Below are 22911 nucleotides of genomic sequence, written 5' to 3'. Positions count from 1 at the left end.
GACACGTGGCAATCACTGACTGCCAAATAAATTTCTCAATTTCTCATCTCAAGCCGCCGACATGCCGCCGACCAAATTTTCCGACTTGTAATAAGTAAAGCGGCCAAATAGACCGCCGACAAAAAGTTGCCAACATAATATTATGTCGGCGGCGCAGCGGGCTCAATGTGTATTGCGCTTAAAGCATACAAATATTTGTAATGTATTTTACTTAAACAAGCAACTAATTTTAAAGAAAATCTACTAATTTACATGAATTTATCAACATTGACTTTGCACTCATTTATATTTTTAAACATTAAATTCTATAAATTATGTGTAAGCTCTATAAAATAATTTTAAGTAATGTACGTATATATTTTTTTGACGTGACTATTTAATTAAAAAATAAAGTAAATGTTTATTATCATCATAACAATCAAATATACAGTACTTCAAATTTTCTTAAATTACATAGTAATAATAAACATATTTAAACCAACGTCAACTTTAATCTTTAATTAGCGCCTGTGCAATTGAACCACATGGGCCATGGCGCAAGAGTCTCTACTCCAAAGGGAACAAAATCGAAGTTGGAGGAAAGACTCTTATATTTGAGCCCTTTATTATTTTCCACCTGCTTGTTATCGTGCGTACTCCTAATCCGCCTAAGCGAATAGGGAGCGATACTTGATTCCAAGGTGTTTCAAAACGAACATTTAAAATAGATTCCAAAGAAGTTTTTAAACGATTATCCAAATCACGTAATAGAACTGAATGATTCCATAGAGGGCTACAGCGAAGTACATGAGTTAAGTTGTATTCCCAAATCGGGCAGAATTTTAAAATGGACAAAGCTGAGTGTGTGTTGATATCCGTTTAGAAGACGGTGAGAAAGATCTTTAAATTTTGGCATTGTCGAGTTGTGTTATTCAACAAAAGCTTCTCATATAAAATTAGCACTGGGGCTTTCGACGATATTCTGTAACATACCTAACGCCCCTGTTGCCGCCACATTTTCGACTTCCGTGTCAGCTCCCGCGCTGGCCAACGAGTAAGTGCTCGGAAGAGTATACGGAAGTATATATTATAGAAGAGCTTTTTCCTTATTTACTTTTGTAGTTGAGACATATAATATAATATGATTGCCGTATGTCAAATTCGGTACGCGTTTGACATACCGGAGTACTTAGCGCTAAGGCTCGACTCTGAATCTTAGGGCAAGATCTATAGAGCGCACTTAGACTTTGCTCAGACTTTACTTACGAAAAACTTTACTTAGTGTACACTAAACTATGATTATTAATCTATTACACAACCTTTAGCAAGCTGTTTAAACGTTATTGGGTAAAGTAGCTCGTGTGGAACTCGTTCATGGTATGAGGTGTATCAATCAATATACACCTTCTATACTTCGTTAGAAACCGAAACATTAGCTGACATTGTTAATAGTACAAGCTTTGTTTTTCAATAAACTTCATTCTACATAAACGAATAAACTTAATTATAGTACCAACATACGTACTAGCAACTCAGTTGAAATCAGATTACGTGCACTCATCTGAAATGGTTCTTGGACTGACTTTCGATAAAATTCAATGGGCAGAATTAATTATGTTGCATCGTGCATCGTATAATGGCATGAGTAGCTATCGACTTTTCCCCCGCCCGACTCGTTCGCAACGATTGTCCGCCCAATATTGCCGTAGGGCTGCTTTGTATTTTATCGATATTTGTTTTTTTTTTTAAGTTATGCTTCTTTAGGCGCGTTATGAAAAATTGATGAGAGTGAAATTTTATGATGCGCGCGCACCGTTACACAAAATTAACAGAATGAAGTTGCCCACGGAAGATGCTACGGCATTGGACATAATTTAAAAACAACATTCGAATAATAATAGAATTTATGTTACACTTAATGTAAGAGAATAATAATAAATATTTATTTATTTAATTTTTCAAATGTAAACTGAACTTTATTGACTATAATGACTCCTTTTCCAGTCTTTGATTATTTAATTGTAATATATTATTTGCTTGCAATCAAAAACTATTTTTAATAATGCCAAAGAAGTATAACTTCTAACGCGCGTACACGCACCCTTTTTTATAGAACGGGGGGCAAACTGGCAGGAGGCTCACCTGAAGTTAAGTGATACCGCCGCCCATGGACACTCTCAATGCCAGAGGGCTTGGACAGTGATCTTTCATTTGTTTTGTAGTTTTGTCCTTTTGCCACACGTGATAGAATATTTTTGTATATATTATATAACAAAATATTGTAATTATTTTCGATCTTTTTAAACAACTTATATAGTTACCACAAAATATACAAGAATATTTTAAAGAAGTAAGTCACATTATACTAGAAAGTTACACTGTTGATTGACTATTTAAATATTCAGATTTGAGATGCTAAATTATAGTAGCGTAATATAATAATAACAATGTAACCAGGAACATTCTAAAATTCTATAGAAAACCTATTTCTTTTCGTTACTAAGTATTAATTACAGTTAGTGTCCAATTGAAATCAATATTTAATCAGAAATTCAAAAGATTTAAGAGTAAGAAAACATATGAAGAACTCCTTTAGACCAGTCGAGTTAAATATTAACAGGAATTTTGAATATCGATACTGGAATTCCCTCGTTTTCAGCACTACATTTCGCTTATTTTCACGTTTTTCCCGGCCCGTCAGTCTGTTTGTAATCCTCCAGTGGAGAGGTCGTCGACTAGGCTTCGCGTGTGAACAGTCAACAAACCTTACACGCAACCATTTCGATACCGGGAACTTTAATATTCCAAAATGTGACAGAACACCCCATGTTTATGTTGCTAGTCAGGTGTAAAACTGCGTAAGAAGGTAAGCGAAACAATTACTATGCCAGCGACGTGTCAAATAGATAACATCTAATTACGATATTGACAAAATGATTGAGGCCCTGGATATTGTATGAGTAATTGAAGTAATATCGTAATACGTCAATGGAGAGGTTTTCTTTGTTAATTCTGGTCTTGTATAGGAAATTCTGTTGCAAGTTACATCCTTTGTCTTAATCTAAAGCAAACAAACTTTGACTTTGGCACAGGTTTGGGCTTACGATGCCAACGAATAGTCATATCGCGAATTGGAGTTAAGGAGTTATTATATAATATGTTAAATAAAATACTTATATGTTAAGACTTCTCGTTAAATGGATTTCAGACTCTGTAGACATAGATATAAAAAGTATATTGAAACAAGCTAATGGACTTAGTTTGTTCAGAAGCAAGTATGTTTCTATGCAACCTATATACAAATTTGAACAAAAAACTATACGCTTCTCTGAAAATCTTTTTAACCGACTTCAATAAAAACCAGAAGAATTAAATTAACAATACCATGTGCATTTTTCATTATAATATTGGGAATTGAATAATTACTTAATAGTTTTTAATATTCATTAAACTTGATAATATTGAGGGAGCGTTCAAGTATTACGTCACGCAATTTTTGCAGGTTATTGACCCCCCCCCCCTGTAACGCACAGTAACGTTTTTCTGTACCCAATAGTAAAACGTTTCGTGACCACCCAGTGACTCCTACCTAAAAGTTACCATTATGTGGTGCAATGTACTGGAAAGTCCAAAATAATATTAACAATAACGCGTAATTCAATCCCCGCCCCGCATCAAAACGTTTTACAAAAGGAACCCCCCCTCCCTGATTCGTTACCTAACACAAGTAGAAATCTTAGTAATACTTTCAGAATTATTTTCGCCATAAATGCACGTAAAGTAAATCTTTTCAGGATAGGAGGCATGGTCTAATAGACCAGATGAGCAGTTTCAGTGTTGGCGGTTTAGAAAGACTACGAAAATTGCTTCCCACGGCAGTCCGGCGCGAGCGTACATCGCCTACCACAAACTTGGCGCTGGCATGGAGGCGCAGACAGCCACACCGCAGGGCGATTGCGAATGTGGCGTCCATCCTTCGGTCTTCTACCTTCTGGCGACGCTACTACTTACCAGGTCAGTACTTTAGTCAGTTCATTAAGTAATAGAATATTTGAGTTGCTTCACGCAAATAAATTGTTAACAAAACCTACAAGTTTTTTTTATAAATTAAATTATTTATTATAAATTAAAAGTAATTTTAGTTTATGGTGAATATAAAAGAATTTACTTTTTAACTCTCTCTTCTTAACTCTTAACTTAATCTTGTTAACCTGTCATATGCTGATACTGAAAATATTCTTATTGTACAAAAATAGTTTAAATATAAACGTGTAGAAATCATTAATATAATTTATAAAAAACTGTTTGCATGTCAAAAGGAAGAGACAGGGAATTCTAGTGTGGGGTCCAGTGCACTTTACTTTATTTAAATATCCTGTATATTGTGTATAATAAAGATTTTTCTTTCTTTCTAACTACGGCATTCTAGATTAAATGTTGACATTAAATGTGACTTGGTAAGTCTAGGTCACCCACAGATAAATGCATGAACCACGCTCGTTAAATGTCAGCCGCAAACCGCATTCAACATTTTTAGGGCAAAGCGTTCAAGAATGCTTAAGGTTTAATATAATGTTTTTAAATATTCTGTCAAGGCAAAGGCTGGTGTTTGATTGTTTTGCTAAGTTTTTGTATGCATCAATACAATAAAGAATTTGAGAGTTCAAATTGTAATACAAATTTTATTTGCTCCAGTAAATAAATAGCTATAAAAATATACTTAAAAAGTGTACTGAGTTTCAACTTATAGTAAGTTAAAATTAATTGAAAAAAATAAAGCATGCAAATACAGGGGTCTAGGCTCAGAATATGATTTTGTCCCATTCGGTGTCGAGACCCTTGGTCCGTGGGGTCCTAGCGCTTTAAGGCTTTTTAAAGTAATTTAAAAAAGGTTAGTCGACATCACAGGAGACCGAAGATCTGGCAGCTACCTCGGTCAAAGAATTAGTCTAGCAATTCAAAGGGGGAACGCTGCCAGTATCTTCGGAACCTTGCCTAAAGGGACTCCTTTTAATGATATATTTTAGTTTATGTTAAGTTTAGTTATTTATTTCAATGTATATTATTTTATTATTATATTTAGTTGTATAGGAAGAATTATCTAGTTGACATAATAAACTATTATTCCTGTAATATTATGATATTAAAAAAATTAAACAATATATATAATAAATTTTCCGAAAACAATTTGTGATATGCTGAGAAAGTGTATTCAACAAAGGGCAATGGTAAATAAAGGCACGGTTTGCAAACACGCGTAATGTGTATAAACTTTTATACCTATATGGAATTTGGTAGTGCTTTACTGGTATTGTTCTACGGCTACCGAGATCGATTCTCTCACGGGTTTCACAATCCTTTCCCAGTAATCGCATTGTTGTTTGCACGACGAATGTCGATCGCTCTTTTTATAGAATAATTGCTTGCTACGACAAATGGCTACGAATCGTAGCAACAATCACTGGTACTTTGAATAATTGGTTAACATAATGCTTTACATTTGAATAAAATATTTTTTAACGAGATTTTATACGTTACTCGATGTTTAGACGGCTTTGAGTTAGCTAAATAATGTAAAATACGTTTAAATATTATGTTAAAGTAGTTTTATTTAAGTAAACGGCATTTTGTAAAAAAAAATATTGCAAATAAAATTACTTAACCATTTAATCTTGGATTTTGTATGAGAGTCAGTCCTTTCGGTAAATAACCCACTAAAACTATGTTTAGAACCTAAATTTATTTTCCTTATAAACTGTAACCTTTTTTAAATATGAAGCTCACACTATTAAACTGCAAATAAAACTTATATAGATATAGACTGCAGCAAATATTGAGTAACATAATGTATATAGCATATATTTATGCATATAAGTATGTTTTGATATATTTATTGTACTGTAATTATTGTATAATAGTTTCTAGTAAAAGATCCTAAAACATCTGCTCGTGTACATTACTCATATTGGTCCATTAATGTAACTAACCCTAGACGAAGTGGTTTTACGTGTCACTAGCGCGTACAGCTTTATATTAGTACATATTCGTTTTATAGAATACTACTGATTTTGTTTAGTGTATATAGGTTTTTAAACTGGGTTTCTATAACAGCTTATTTCTTATTCCATCTTCTACTACCTTTTGGAGTGAAAAAAGAATTGTTAGATTATTATCTATATTTAAAGATTTTCTAGCCGTGTCACATTAAACTATTAGAAACAAGTAATCCCCACGATATAGTAGAAGAGGGTAGTAGCGCGGAGTACGTAGTTAGATTAACTATGTAATAAAATCTTATATATATAAAAAGAAAATGGTCTTCGTTTGAGGCTCTTTCACGCTTAAACCACTGATCGTATCGACATGAAACTACCACCATTCGATGCGAAATTTTTCCTTAATTCCAACGTTCCTTCATTTTTTTATTTCTGTTTTACTTTTATGAAAATTTTTCCCGCTAATAAAAACAAAAGAGGCTTCCTAGAACCGCAAAACGTCAACATCTGTTAAAAACTCGATTTTCGAAATATTTCAATTTTCTTAGCGGGAAGTTAAAAAGAAGAATAATAAAAATATGAAAAAAAATAAAATAATGAAACATAAAATTTATTTTAATTCGTCCAGCAAAGCGGGCGCGAAACGGCTAGTATCACATATATTGCTGTCGATTCAAATGTGACATATCCTCTTACACTAATAATGTTGATACCATATGAAATCATGATTCTGGATTGGTAAAACAACACATATTTAAAATGAATACAGCGAAAGGATTTGAATAAAAGATAAGGCATTTTAACAAAGGGTCTATAATAGGTCAGTGAGTAATTAAACTCGCATTACATAGACATATTGCTTCCACTTAATTACCGACAAAATTCAAGCTTCATAATAAAATAAATATTAAATAGAAAGGTATAATTAAAAGTATACATTATTACTGTAAAACTTTTTAGTTACGATTATAAATGAAAAATTACATAGCACTATTTAGGTCTGGGCCTCAGATTTTCTCTATCTGTTTCCAGATCATTTGACTTTTTAACATGCAAGTTAGTGAGCAGCCTTGCGATTCTGTAACTCACTTTTCGAACTCTCACAGCGGTTTTCGCGGCGGCGGTCGCGTTCAAATCAGTCGTGAAGCAGTCATTTTACGATTTGGAATTCTGATAAGGAGGGAGCCTGTAGTTTATTGTTAACGCAAATACGAGAGTTCTAAAAGTGAGTTACAGAATCGCAAGGCAGTCTTCTATGCGTGCCACTCGCCGTCATCTTTTTTTAAGTCCAAGGCGTGCCAGTTTCCTTACTATGTTCACCGTACGACCAAGTGTTAAGCCCACATAGAAAAAAACGTCGTTTGTGCTTACCTACCCACAACGATACGTACGTTGAAGCAACTAGGCCAACACTTCTCATATAAACCTCAGCTGTTTTATATATTTTTTCCATAAATTCAGCCACGTTTTTATAACAACTTACTAATGAGATGCCAAAGTAAGTCGAGTGCTTTGTTATGTTTAGAACTTTTTATTACAGCTAACACATTATGTATTACTCACCTTGGGCGTACTTTTACAAAAATGACTGTTGAGGTTTTATTCGTGATGTACTAGGTGTATAAAATTCTACATCATTTGCAACGTTAGGGCCTCGCGGTTGAGTGAAGTATGCCCGCTAAGCGCTCACTAACGATGTCGTTATGAGATGAACTCTAAAGCTTTCCAGGAATTTTAATGTCCTACTTGCAATTATATGTCACTATTTATAAAACTCACCGCCGTATTTTAATTGGGAACGCACTGCATGTTCTGTTTAAAGCTGTACGTAGAAGAAATAATCGATCAATGAACAGATACATAAATATTTTTCTCCCAAATCCCACTGAGAAAAAACTTCTCATATAAAAGTGGAAAATTTATTGATGAATTGTGTTTAGAATTATACCTTATTTACAATACCTTTCAACCCTGCACCACCTCTGTATGGAACATGTTCAGCTATTTCCGAACTTCAATATACGGACGTTCTTCTAAATCAACTTGCATTAACTCATCACTCAATTAAATTACCTTTCAGACCATTTACGTCCTACAAAAAACAGAAACTAAACCTATAAACGTTCTACTATACTTTTACTATGCAAACATAAGCACGCGTATATTCAAGTGAGCTGTATGACGACAAGAAATTAATAATTTATTTTCTCACTTCGAGAGCGAGGAAATCACCTCACGTCTGACCTGAATCACGCAGATTTACATTCGCAATCAGTGACAGTATAAAACGTGCGTTAAATTATACATGACAATATTAAATGTATATTAATCGATTCATTTATAGTATCACTTATACACCATAGTACTTGTTCTTTTTTCGATATGGCATAATATGGTATGGGATAAATGGTATTATTCCGTTTATTGAAGTAAACTATTAAATATATGTTACTATGTATGTTTTATTAATCATTTAGTTACATACGTATGAAACAGCTGTCCTGCCGTTGCCTGTAATAATTTTCCGCAACTTTAAAACACCGCCAGGGCAATAAAAAACCAGTACATGACAGAAAACAGCGCACTAAAAATCAGTGTTACTGGTGATAGCAATAAAAAGCTGAGTTCTAACGTTATCGTGTGTTTGTTTATTTATGTTGCTTAAGTTTACACAAATAAATAGTTCTTTCTTTTTAATAGATTAAAAAGGAAAAATCTAATCTATTTTTTCAGTCAATATGTATATGAAATACAGTCGTGGTTGTTAGTCGGCTGCATTGTGCGAAGTTCTCTTTTATAGCTTTAGTTTGCGGAAACTTCGCTATTTCACACAAGAACATACAAGAAATACAAGAAATATGTTGAGTGGGTAACGAGTTCTTGGATCAGAATTTCCTTTGAAATGAAAAATCCTTTTTCCATTTTGACGCGACTTCAAGCATCAATTACCTACCTTAGATTTTTGTTACTTATATCTTTGATTGTTTTTTTGATCAGCTACGGAATCCTTATATACGTATTTTATGTCCATTTTAATGAAATATTAGGCTTGGTTTTCGTTTAATAAATAATTAAATACCATTACGAACGTGAAATAGTCACACCTTGCCCCAAAAAGGTGTAATCTAAGCTTCATCTTTATTGTTGTATACAATTAAGAAAATAAAAATAACTTATACAAAAGTAATTAAAAATTATGAATCATGAATATAATAATATTTAGTATTTAACTTCTTTATCTTAATAGAAAAGGTTCTATAAGTTTTCTAGATTATTAAGCTACCAAATCTCCATTTTTATACTACCAAACACATATATTTATTTATATAAATAAAGCAATAAAGTGCAAACCATCATCTTTCGTGTTGGCTTAATACGTACTTTGTATAACTCATAGTAAAGCTTACAAAACCACACAACAAACTGGATTTTTAAAAAACAAATTGCAATGATAACTATAAAACATTTGTATTCCCACATTTATATCGAATAACATTGCTAAACAACATTCTGTATGCATAGAGGATTGGATGGAAGCCGGTAAATCTTCTGAGCAAAGAATCCATTCTGTATTTGCATAGTATCGAATTGCTTGCCTAGGATTTGGAACGGCTTGAAAATATGGCTGATTAGTTGAACGATATACGTTCTTTTTCATGGTTTTCATAGGACTGGTATGTTAATGAAAAATATATATGTTACTGTAAAAGCTCGAACTACGGTTAATCTTAAGATTTAAGTGTAAGTCTTAGGATTCACCGAAGTGAGTTGGTAAATGTAAGTATTTCTGAAAATACGACGATTTTTTCGAGGTTTTACCACTGTCAGCTAGTAGGCTGCCTACGCACTGGCGACCATGGTCGCCGCGACCTGGCCGCGGCGGCCAGTGAATTCTGGACTTTATATGGCCATCGCTATAGCCCCTACGCACTTTGCGGCCAGCGACCAGCGGCCACCGTTGGCCGCGGCGTCTAATTTGATGCCACGCGATTTTCACATTTGATGTCCGCATGTCGCGCTTGCCTACGCACCAGCGACCATGGTCGCGGCGGCCTGGCCGCGTCTATGGTCGCCAGTGCGTAGGCTGCCGTAGATGTTGGTTTGAGGAATACAACAATGAGTAATACTTATTTGATAAAAGCAACATCAACTCAGGACCCAACTCAGCTTTTAGTTTCCATCACTATCAAAATTGATTTTTAGTGTTGTAGTTTATGTTTTTTTATTTAAATAAGTAATACATCAAAATACATCCATCATTAAAATCTCATAATAAAATTACAGTATAAAAGTCGTTTATTAGTATGAGAGACATTTCGTGAATATGAAGAGTATATATAAAGAGCTTGAAGTAGACCTTTGTGTCTAGAGTGGCAGTCGGGGCCTTAGACAAAAGTGGCTTGTTACGCGCCTAAGTGTTTGGAGTGGAAACCTTTTTTTACGATTTGAAAGCCTTTTTCTTCCAAATATGTGGTATTATATATGATGTGTAACAGATGACAAGTCTGTATTACTTTAATCAAATCAAAAACAAACTTACAGAACGAAAATTAATAAGCCAAGACAAAAGAACTTAACGAATAGCCAAGAAAAACAATTAACCATAGCTATACAAAAAAATATTAATTATTATTTATAATTTTTTTTATAGAACACGGGGCAAACGGGCAGGAGGCTCACCTGATGTTAAGTGATACCGCCGCCCATGGTCACTCTCAATGCAAATACTTGAGTGGGCAGCTGGTTCCACAAAGTGATAATAAATATAGATGATAATTTTATATTGTTTAAAATTAATTAAAAATATCTTAGATTTTCGTCTTAGTAAGTATACAGTACATGAAAATATAGTACGTATAACGAACAAGGGGCGAATTCATTATAAACTCCCTTATTTAGGTTAAGACTCGGATTAATACGAAAATAAAAACATGTTTATTTGTCCTAAATCTGGATAGTAACATCCCCGCTAATGCGATAAACGAGTTAGCCCAGTAAAATTACATAACTGCGAGGAGCGTAAATGAAAATCGTAGTGTTTTATACACTGTTATTCTACGAATTGAAGAAATTCGGCAGTTGATTTATTGATTGAGTTAATTTGATCGAAATAATTATCTTATAATCCGGATAATAATTCTACTAATATATATATTATAGAAAATAGTGACTATTTTTTTTGTAAAGAATGCCATCTTCTTCATAAACGTATTCCAGGTATAAGGAGGCCTTCAAGAGAAGAGAATACCATTACCTCAAGAACCAGCCACGTACTTGCAAACGCAAAAATGCAGGTGTTCATGGGCGGTAAACACTTAGCTCGTTTGCCTCCTCTCCCATAAATAAAGCTACTCAAACATCTGAGTCCAAAGCGCTGGCGTCATTTTAGAAAGTAAACAAACCTTGTTTTTAATTTAGTAAGGCTTATGTTTAAAGTATATTAAGGGGATTTCCATTGAAGAAGCTACCTCTAAATATTTAAGTGGTTAAGTGGTTACTTTAATTTCAGTTGTTCAACGGCGATGTTATGCGCAGCTATCATGACCGAACACTGGGAACATGTGTCGTGGGAACGAAGCGCACTTACGGCTTTGGCGAATGCCTCCAACACAGCCTTACAGTGGCTGATCGATGAGAAAGTTGTTAAGGTAAATCTAGAAAATAACCGTACCTACCCTGATGTGTGAGCACGGATATAGTCGCTTATATAAAACAAAATATTCTTAATAAATTCATGCGCCAAATGTGTTACAATAAATATCATATTCGGAATGACGGAATGATTAAATTTTATGTTGTATTTATTGAGTTGACTCTAAAAAGTTTAACATTTAAAGAATAACTGGATAAATAAAATAATAAAAGTCATTCGGCGAAAAGGATTTACCTCTCAAACACCTATAACCATAGCGTAGACGAATAATCGATTTTCCCAGGGGAAATTTATCACTCACTTGATATTTGGACGTAGCGTAGTGTTGCTACGAAATTTATAAGCTGTCTGAAATGCGGCAAAGCTTATTTGATTCGAAAAACAAAAGTCTATTTGCGAGATTGCGAAAATAAAAGTAGTACCTACAATTGCCTTGCAGGCGAAATTGGATTCAAGTGGTATACACAGTTTTATTAAATAAAGGTGTCTTAAGCATTTACGATAAACCTATAAAAGTGAACCGATAGGCAGATCTAATATGATTATATTTATAACAAAATATTGATTTATGCGTGTACTTATATAGCAGATGTCTAAGAAATTCACATCTTACTTTGGTATTATTACAAACTTATTCTCCTTCATAGGTGATAGGATGAAAACGTTAATTTTTGTGCTCAAATAGATATAACCATTATGACGATGTATATGTATTTAAATAAATAAATAAATTATTTTTATTAATAAATAGTTAAGGGCTATAGCCCTATATTAGCCCTAGTTATATATAGATATATATATATATATATATATAACTTTAAAAATTGTTGCTTCAGGGTCAGGGTTTTTACTAATCCTATATTATACTAGCTGCCTCCGGAATAAAAACTTTTTAGGTTGTTCTGTGAATTTTTCTCTATATAAACCTCAGAGTTCAAGTCATAATTAACAAATAAAAAATAGGGGTTGATCGCAGAGGGGTACAGTTAAGGGTTGTATGTATTTTTGTATGCAATGTAAAAAATAAAAACAAAAAGTTGTCTACAAAATAAAATTAAATTTTGGGGGTGGGACCACCCTGAACATTAAGGGGGTTGAAAAATAGACGTTGTCCGATTCTCAGACTTACTGAATATGCATAAAAATTTCATAAGAATCGGTTGAGCCGTTTCGGAGGAGTATGGGAACGAACATTTGTCACACGAGTCCTACACATTTTAATATTGTATATATTTGCATACCTCTACGTTTTGACAGTCTCTAGCTCTATCGTGGCTGCTGTAAAGCATTCAAAACATCGAGCTAAAAAATATAATTCTAATCTCTAGCTTATCCTACAAAAAGCACTAAATTTGTATCTACTTATAAATGCAAGGTTTCTTAATAAAATCTTATACGATGTCGGAACGTGTCGGAAGTGTATTTCTGGTGTAAGCCGACACTTTCCATTATACCCCGAACGAGCAAAGGAAAATCTTGGAAGCTTAATAACATCGTAAAGTTTTCTTTTTGTGAACCTTTACACTCGAGACGTTTGCTTTAATATTTTCTTATGTTTAACGAGATAATGTTGGCTTTTTTATTATTTATTACCTTTTAGAAGTATAAATCCAAAACGCAGATTTTTCTGTAAATGAGTTTTATATTTCGGCGCATCGCACAACGTTAGTAAGTCGATGTTGTCAAATGAGTCTGGTTTGCCTCAAAGTCTCTGGTCATGTGACCTTGCCCTACCTATTATTATTTAATTCTTTATGAATACTACTTTACTTTACTTTTTGTTGTTGAAAGGCATTTAATATTTTCAAAACCAATTTCATTTTGTATATTCTCGTAATTATACCAATTATAATTGCGCAATGTGAATTAATGCTAAAATAACAATTTACCCAAATATATCACACGTTTGATAAGAGGTTATTAAATTGCTAATGCAAATTGTGGCCTCGCTCGACGATTATACAAATAACTCGACTATTTGCGAACGTACACTAAGGCCGTCTAGTGAAATATTTATTTAATTTTTAAATTTTTAGTACATAAACTTTGATTTTAATTTTATGTTAACCAAACTACAGTACTATCTAGTATTGTGTAGTGCCGAAAGCTATACTGACTAGTAATATACTTTTATTTTGCGAACAAAAATCAATCATTGAAGTCTGATATTTTCGCCGCGCACCATCGATTTACAGAACCAGTTGCGGGAGATATTTCCAAACTTATACGACTTGGACAAGCCATACCATTAAGAGCGTACCATACCATAAAAAGTCGGCAACACATTTGCAAGCCTTCTAGCGGATAGAAGTTAATTTGAAAAAATAGTTCTTAAAATAATATATAAAAAAACTGCCCTGCGATTCTGTAACTCACTTCACGAACTCACACAGCGGTTTTCGCATCGGCCGTCGCTCTCAAATCAGTCGTGAAGCAGTCAATTTATGATTTGGCATTCTGAAAAGGTGGATGCTTGTAGTTTATTGTTTATCAGTAGTTTACTTACAAAATATTTATTTAGTAACACTTTGTTGCATTATATATTTGGTACATATGCACAACATAACATAAATTATTAAGGATGCAACGCTTCCAGGCGACCCTAGTAAGGAAAAATAAATACTCAGGGTGAAATGCAAAAAGTGCTTTATAAGACACGATTAATCGGATGGAAAGGATATGGTTAAGTTGTGTATTTAAAAGACTTTCAAAGTTTTGAGGAATTACTCATATATATTTATTCAGTGCGTGCGTTTATTAATTTTTTTGGAAAATATTTTTTTTAGTCTTAAAGCCCTTAATAAGATATCCTTGACCCCATTAGGCCCTAAATGGACACAAAAGTAAGACCTCAAAATGGCAAGCTTTTGCATTAGCATTCAGCCTTGATGTTTTTGCTTAGCACGCAATGGTACGTAATTATAATGAAAGGTTTTTCGTTTTAATTTTATTTTTAGCATTGGGTTATCGCTTGGAATAATAAACTGGGAGGGTGTGGTAGTGTTTTTTTGTGGTATTGAACTAAACGCATTGTTATCGTAACAAAAGAAAAATAAAAACTTAATTTATGTTTTTATTTTGATTGCATTGCTAATAGACATAAAAATTACCGCTTAGTTGTTTTTCTAAAAGAACAATATTTCACCTCTATTTTGTAGAGTACAAACATCCTACGTTATATTTAAGTTATTTTATTTCTTAATATATGTATAAGAAGTAAGCTATACTTCTAGAATCTAATGAACAACCAAAAAAAAGATTTATGTGCCAAAGTAAGTAAGTAAGAATTGTCTCATACCCAATTTTTGCCTGTCTACTGCATGCCATGAAATTCAGATCACGTGTCAAAGTTCACGAACCGCCTTAACCTTTTGCAGTATTCATTGCTTGTTCTATGTCTGAACTCTCCAATACTACATATATCAGAGAACAAAATCACTTCTATCGGAAAATGTTTCGTTATCAAAAACATAATATTATCCATGGTTTTCTCCTTTATGGCTTCAGATCCAATCTTATAAAAAAACTCTCATATACGTTAAATTTTTAACAAGCCAGCAATTCTTAGAAGCTGAGGAAATATTTTATTTTTAAATCTGAATCCAGTGAGAAAAATTGAATTAATGGAAGTAAAAAAGAAAGCGATTTATCTCCGTCGACATTTTCCTTAACATAATACTTTTATTTCCATTAGATTTTATTATCTCGGACCCATCGATTTTCACTTTAAGATTTATTAGGAACCTCTTAGTTGTGTATTGAAATAAAACTTTTAAAATTTAGTTAATATTTATTTCTTTTTTAAACATGATCATATTTATTTATACAGAGGTAGAATATTTTCCGTAACACGTCCACGTTTGTCGTTTCAGGACTGATTTCATAAGTTCACTGGAGGATTTCTGAAATATTTTCGAACCAATTTGACTTAGTCTTTCAAGAAAAGAGCGTAAGCGCCAATTCTTAAAAGGCCGGCAACGAGCCAAAGAAATACTAAGTTTGAAAAAAAAAAGTTATTATTTGTGATTTAAATATTGAAGATATTTCCGTTTTCCAACGTCATTTGTCAGACTTCCTCAACTATTTGAAGAAAATTACATAATTTCTTGGCGAATGCTTCCCTCACTGACAGTTAGGAGCCGCTTTAAGGTCAAGGCAGCGTAATTATATGAAAGCCATGCGTTGTAATCACTAACTAACCTTGAAATTGCAGCACTAAGCACGCGATATCGTTATTTTTATTGCTTTAGTGTATATCCTTAAGTTGTCTTGGATTAATGGATTTCATTATCTAATTGTACAGTAGCGTTACTGTAAAATAAATATTTTATTGTGAGAAACTAACGATGCCTCTGTTTAAACAATTTCTTAAATATCTTAACTTCTAAGTACACAATGGTACAGCTACGACATCTACGAAAATTCGTAGCTCGTAGCACGGAACCGTGGTCTACCTGGTGATAAACAGATTTTGAGATAATCATACACTAAGACAATTTTAGAGTAATGAGTAATTTACATCCATCTTCATTACCTAATATAAATATATTAAATAATATAGTGTCCAACAAGAGTAGTATTCTAATAAAGTGATGTAAATGTCATACTGAATACAATAAAAAGTTCATTTAATAATTTGAATTCATTTAACAATGATTTAGCGCTTCTGAAATGACGAAGGGAGATACGTAATAGATTATAAATTATAATATTATTCTTTGTATGAATGATTATATGCAATAATTATAATTAAAAGCTATTAGTCCCAGATAATTGTATAATAATTTTCGCAAAATCCGTTATTTGAAGACTAAAACCTTACTAAGAACCTTGATATCGAAATGTTTGAATCGCTTACAAACGATTCCCCATTCTACCTCTGCCTCATTTAGCGTTAATTATGTCCAAAGTCGGTTCAAATGAATGAATAATACATATGGCGATTTAGTATTTGAACTGATTTTGCGGTAAATCGTACTTAAAGAGCCTAGAGGGTCTCAAAGCCTAACCATGACCTTTATCAATATAAACATAGTACATAATAGTAAAACAGTCTTGGCTGATCGTTACTATGATTTGCGTGAAATAAGGTCCTAATCCATTGGCGGTTACTATATAAATTTGTAATAATAACAGTTTTAAACTATACGTCTTGCTTCGATCATCGTTACCGACTTAATGTCTAAAAAGTTTTCATTTTAAAGGAATTATTAAAAAACCTCGAGTAGATTTACAATTTTACGTGTATTTTTTTGTTTGTATTTTCAAAAGCTTCTCCGTCTATGGATCTGGATGATTGAGGTGTCATATATAGTTTTGGTCATATATAGGAATTGGTCCAATAAAAAGAGTTTTGTCAGGTGGATAATTTTAAGAACTGGGTGGGTCATGAAAGTTCTCGCCACCGCGTAGTGATTACTTGCTTATAAGCGGAATGTTTATTAACGTATATCGATAAATAAAACGGTTTTAGATTGAGGATTACCAAAGACTACAGTAGTAATAAGCCTTAAGCTTAAGCTCATGTGTATTATAAACACTTTATACACTTAATTCTCTTGTAATACAGGATCAATCAAGACAAATAAGAAATATAGGCCTCAGGTTTCTGTATCATTTGTTTTTCTAATAGACAAGTATGTGATCAGCCTTCTGTTCCTGACATACTCCGTCCAGTTAATGGATCTATGGCATGCCGGTTTCTTTATGATATCCTGCAGGAGCAAGTATTAATTGCGCACATAGACAGAAAGTTGTGGTGTTCGGGGTTCGAACCTACGACTTCAGGGATGAGAGTCGCACGACGATACCAGGCCAACACTGCACAAAGAAAAAACTGATAGACATACAAATATGTTCGGTGAATTTATAAATTTTGGATTACATAGCTTTGATTTCGTTGTATTTATTCTATTTTCTTTATTCCATTGCGTCATGTTAGTTTATTGTCTAGTGTTGTTGTAACGTGCGTGTAAACGATTTATATTAAAGCAAATGTCATACAAGCGTGTTTACACTTCAAAGTGTTATAATACCATTTGTTCTAAAGAGCAATATAAAATGTTTCTGCAATCACTAATATTTTACAATATTTTTAAATGCATAGATTTATCGGATGCTTGGAATGCTTTGGGTATAAAAAATATATCTAGTAATATTTATAGGACGACTTTAGTAGCTTGTCTAGTATATTGCAGATACTCAGGTATGTAAGATTCTGCAGTCTTGGCAACATTCCAATATCCTTTAGCGAGCACTGACATATCCCGCAAGCATTTAAAACCGCATGACAAATGTAAAACCAAGATGCGACTAACCTCTTTAAATTTAGACTTCAATAAAATATTTCAAAACTTGCTTTTAACGTAGGTTCTACGTATGATGTATTGCAGGTAGAAGACACGAGTAAGAAAAAAGGCGGAGGAACATTCTTAGTACCAATGAATGGTGGCATTTGGAAGATGTGCGTGTCTTTGGAAGGTATATATAACTCTTATGCAACTAATATAAAGTAGTGCAATTTTCGGAAACGGTCGCTGTAGCGTGGTAGCTAATGATAAACCCTTCGGGTCATATGGAGTCAGGAGGAATAAACGGCACCTACTAGCCTTAAGAAACAAATCGTCATGATCGTAGAACAATGTCGGATTTGAAAATCCACTTTTTATCATACTACATTGACTATGTATTACGGCTACATTAAAAAAAAATCCATGCGTTTTAAATTTCAAATTAATCAGTCATTAAAACCAAAACATTAAAACTTAGTAATTTAATGTTATAATTTTTATTTTGTTTCAAAACAAACCCTTTTGTTTGCTTGTATGCCAAATTTCATAAAAACAGAATATGAATTAAAATGGTTATGACAAAAACTAACATGATTATATTATTTTGTAACTGCTGCCCTGTCAAGTTTACTGTTTTTCAGATCCGTCACTATTCTACGACTATGACGAAATGTATCTGCCCCAGAGATGATGTGGGACTTTAAACACACAATTTTTTATTTAAATTTTGCGGCAGAGTTGCACTTTTTAGATATAAATAATTTACGCTAAAATGAATTTGAATAACTAATAATATATATATAATATTTTACACGTATTGAGAAGATAATATTCGACAATTTACATTTTCGCTTCACTCGAAATTTCTAACAAAAGTATTTCCCTTTTATAAAAAACCTTGAAAACAAAGCTGTACTGAACACAATAACTGTAATCAAAAATATTCTAACCGGTCAGATGAGTTTTTGTGGGCAATATTTCGCTAAAATTTGAATAACTTCTACATTTCTATTGAAAAAATGTTCAATACTGTAGCCGTATTGTCTATTAATGAATGTTCAATCAATGTAAAATGTTTGAAGTAAGTGATAGAGATTAAACATAAAGCGTTTCACGTGAAATATTACGGTAAAAGATAAAAAAAAGGTTCGTAAACAGATAGTAAGTTTCTTCTAAATCTGATTTCTTTGAAGATATGGTTGTTCACAGTACAAAGTACAAATGTTAAAAAATGTTACCTAGCCCGATCTCTATGATAAATACGTAGGAAGTAAAACATAACATTTTTTAACGGCATTTACAAATATTCTCGTATATACCAAGTATAAGTAGGAAGCTTTTTTAAGGAAAGTCTTATATTATAGTAAGTAAAGCAAGATTAGCTTTTTATAAAGGTAGAGCGAGACAACATAAAACAGTAACATCTATATATTTTTCTTGTTGAAAAATAATGTCCATATCAAGTACCAAAAAAATAATTAATTGGATGCAATTGAAAAGGACATCTCCATTTGATCTCCAATTTAAGCCTTTGTAACAGTTCAATAAATTTTTTTTTATTATTTTAACAATAATTCGTTTTTTAGAGGAAGAAGTATCATTACTGACGAATGCCGGTTTCCCGACAGAGCCGCTGTGCACAAATTATTTAGCAGACGACGAATCTGAGGAGCCGCGGGCTGATTGGCAGCATAGTAAGTTATCGATATTATCAATAAGGTACCTACATAAATCAATGATTACTACTACTCGTACTTTCGAAGTTATATAGCTATTACTTAGGTCTTGGGCCGGATCTCGTGATTCTCTAGGCAAGGGGCGATGGAAATATACTATATACTTACTCACGAATGCCAAAATCCAATATTTTTTTGAAATGTGATTTGTACTTGGTCCTAAGTCTCAATTCTGAATTTTACTCTAAGAGTTATATAATAAACTGTGTACACGCATGGGCATTTATCGTAGTAATAATAAACAACAATCTAGTAAACATGTAAAAATTTGGAACACAAAAAAGACCTGGTAACAAATAAATATATATTTATTGAGGTACATACTTGCTTTATTTCAGGAATGCAGAATCTGTCAATATCATGCGCGTTAGTCTGTCTGATAGTATTAGGTAGTGCTGCGCTGGTTGGAGCTTTCGGAGTTTGTAAGCATCAGATCAGCGCTGTGCTCATCACTGGTGTTATGTATCTTTTAGCGGGTAAGTGACATTAATATAAAATTTCTTTTCGGGGCTTTTTCTTACAGCGGGCTTACCCTGTAACTTAAATCTCAAATTAGGATTTTATGTTTGTGACATACCTACAGTCTACACGTGCAGAAATTAAAACCGCATTACAATTATATTTCGCAGTTAGATAACGACATAATAATTGAAATCCGCACTTTTTTATGTCAATCGTAGCCTAATGTTGAACCAATTATTCAAAATCGGTTTTACAGAGTGGGTCTGCTGTGATTTTTCTAAATAATACCTACAATGACCCTGAAGCATCGTCTTATGATACTACTGGTTTGAAGACAGAATAAGTTTTGCTTTAACTGATATTTTTGTCTTGACAAGATTAGCCAAAACTTTTCGTTACTATAGTTGGTTTCAGTATTTACACTTATTTATTTGCAGGTTTATTTGCAATGTTCACACTTATGATAATACACTTCAAGCGTGTACAAAGAGTATCGACACGGGGAAGTCCACACGTAGACGATACAGCGGACGGTTTAATTGGTCCACGTGGCCCCGCTCTCCCCTTATTATCCGCGAGGGAATTCACTACATCCTGGTCGTTAGAACTAGGTTGGGCGGGCGTAGTACTAGCCACGACTACTTCTTTACTCTGGATTCTGCTGTCTAAGATTATGAGATATAATCCACTGTCAAGCATGCTGATGTAAGCTTTGAGTGACGCACTTTGGACTTTGTACACCGAGAGTTATAATTAATATGATACCTTAATTTTGATTTTTCAATTGCATGCGGATTCGATCAAATCCATAACTTTACTCTCTCGTTTTATTCATAGAATATATACACTTTATTTTTATTTAGTTTTTTTTGGTTTTATTTGGTTTATTTTGGTTTGAAAAATTCATTATTCTAATTTTAAAAATCCGACGAAATGCTTTCCTAGACAAGATGGGGTGCCATGCTTATGCTTAAACACGTGAACGTCAAGATTTTTACGTGTTAGTTAATAATAATAAAAGCCTAATATTTCTATTATCTCATTCTTTCTAGATATCTGTTACATGTGTGACCTTTTTTGGCAAAGGCCTCCTTCAAATCACGCGATTTCTATCTGCCATATGCCACGCCACAAGTTAGTTATCATTCTCCAATTTGTGCTAAATTACACAAATAGGCATATTTTATTTCGATCAATAACAGGTTTTAAATTTTAGATATTTTATTAAATTGATTAAAATTTAAAAAAGGTATAAATGAACTCCTAGTTCCCAAATCAATGGTGTAGAGCGGGTAAGATGAACTGGCAAGAAACTCTCAAAAACTAAATTAGTTTAATTGCAATTTTTTATTTAACGTTCTTCCATCTTCCGTTAAATTGTGTTTACGCCGGTCGCCGTGATGAAGTGACAAATATAAAAAAAAAGTAGTAAACTTTCATAAAAACAGTGTAATGAGACAAATTTAATTTTAATTAATATTTTGAGATTTAATTCCCAGGATGTTGGTCGAATCCGCTCTAAGAAAACAACTTAGATATGGCAATAATTTCTGAGATTAATACGTAATTTGAAAATTAAGTAATTCAAAAGTTACTATAAAAACTATACTCGTATCGGGAATGATAAAGTCCTTGGTGAGTTGTAGCTTTTTATTTGTACCAAAAAAATATGCCGCTATACGTTATACAAAAATTTTATTATAAAAAAAGCCGTTGGCTTCGTAAGTATCAAGAGTCAATTAAAATAAATACACTGTTATTTCCAACTTTACTTAATCAATATTTAACTAGTTAAAATGTTCGGAATGGCAAAAAATATTATTAAGTCACCTTTTTCAAATATATATCTCGTTTAAAATACCTTTGAATGTAGTTATTTTAAAGGAATGAAACCTTTGGCCGTCCTAGAAGTCATGGCAAAAACGGCAATATAATTTTTCTCTAAAATCCGTTTCGCCTTACTTTGCCTTCAATGCGCTTATATAAAAAAGGTATATGTCATTTTTTTTAAACACATGTATGAATGATGTATCCAATGTCTACTTAGGCAATTTAAAAACATGATTTTATTAAACATGTTGGTTGTGCTTCTATAAAATAATATAGGGTAAGTTTTTGTGCCTATTTAGTTTAGAATTTGCCCAGATGCAAAGTCATCTTCACACCTCTCTTATTTATGCACGCTTTATATAAAGCCTTATACAGTCACAGGCTTAGACAATCCATTTTAAATTCTAGCTTTAACAATACAACGATTTAATAAGAAATTTGTCTGACTAATATATATATACCTAAAATTGTTGCATGCTGCTATAATATATATGCTGCACTTCTCCTTATTCATAAAAACATAATCATTCTTTTTAAAAAAATATCTTGTCGTCAGCATAGTGTAAACATAATTTGACAAAAGTGTTCAGTCAAAACTGTAATAAAATTTATTTTGTTTTTATGAATATAGGTGTTAAGTTAATGCTAATAAAATATAGCTGAATATTATCAAGGTGCTCTATCTGCTGTTTGTTTAAACAGTATTTATTTTATAGTAAATAAAAACCTAAGTTTACATTTTATAAAAATTCAAATGAAATGTATATTGCACAACCTTGTTTGTTATCTATTCCCTAGAAGTATTTATGTATTTCTATTTTATGCATTGTTGTGTGTATGAGATGCAATATTTAAAAAGTATAACACTACATATTCGACACACATCAGTTAACTTGCCGGACTCATAATGTATAACTAAGTTATTATTATATGTTAAAAAATTAGTTTCAACTGCCACTATCCTT

The 22911-nt window shown here is 32.7% G+C and overlaps 1 protein-coding gene across 1 annotated transcript; it reads left to right on the top strand.

The window, feature by feature from the left end:
• The first annotated feature begins 2675 nt into the window (after positions 1 to 2675).
• On the top strand, positions 2676 to 21170 carry LOC125049559. Its single transcript, XM_047648929.1, has 7 exons — positions 2676 to 2845; positions 3774 to 3993; positions 11485 to 11623; positions 18021 to 18108; positions 19505 to 19612; positions 19993 to 20130; positions 20554 to 21170. Exons 2-7 carry the CDS (start codon positions 3902 to 3904, stop codon positions 20823 to 20825), a joined length of 837 nt encoding a protein of 278 aa, XP_047504885.1. The 5' UTR covers positions 2676 to 2845; positions 3774 to 3901; the 3' UTR covers positions 20826 to 21170.
• The last annotated feature ends 1741 nt before the right edge of the window (positions 21171 to 22911 follow it).

Source organism: Pieris napi, chromosome 5 (assembly GCF_905475465.1).
Source record: "Pieris napi chromosome 5, ilPieNapi1.2, whole genome shotgun sequence".
NCBI lineage: Eukaryota > Metazoa > Arthropoda > Insecta > Lepidoptera > Pieridae > Pieris > Pieris napi.
Note: the sequence above shows the minus strand (reverse complement) of the source record. Positions and strands in the feature narration are given on the sequence as shown.

Excerpts from the sequence above, each read along its gene's own strand:
- LOC125049559 (XM_047648929.1), top strand. The coding sequence starts at position 3,902 with ATGGAGGCGCAGACAGCCACACCGCAGGGCGATTGCGAATGTGGCGTC. Across the intron at positions 11,624-18,020 it reads TCGATGAGAAAGTTGTTAAG|GTAGAAGACACGAGTAAGAA; the intron begins GTAAATCTAGAA and ends GATGTATTGCAG. Across the intron at positions 18,109-19,504 it reads GATGTGCGTGTCTTTGGAAG|AGGAAGAAGTATCATTACTG; the intron begins GTATATATAACT and ends TTCGTTTTTTAG.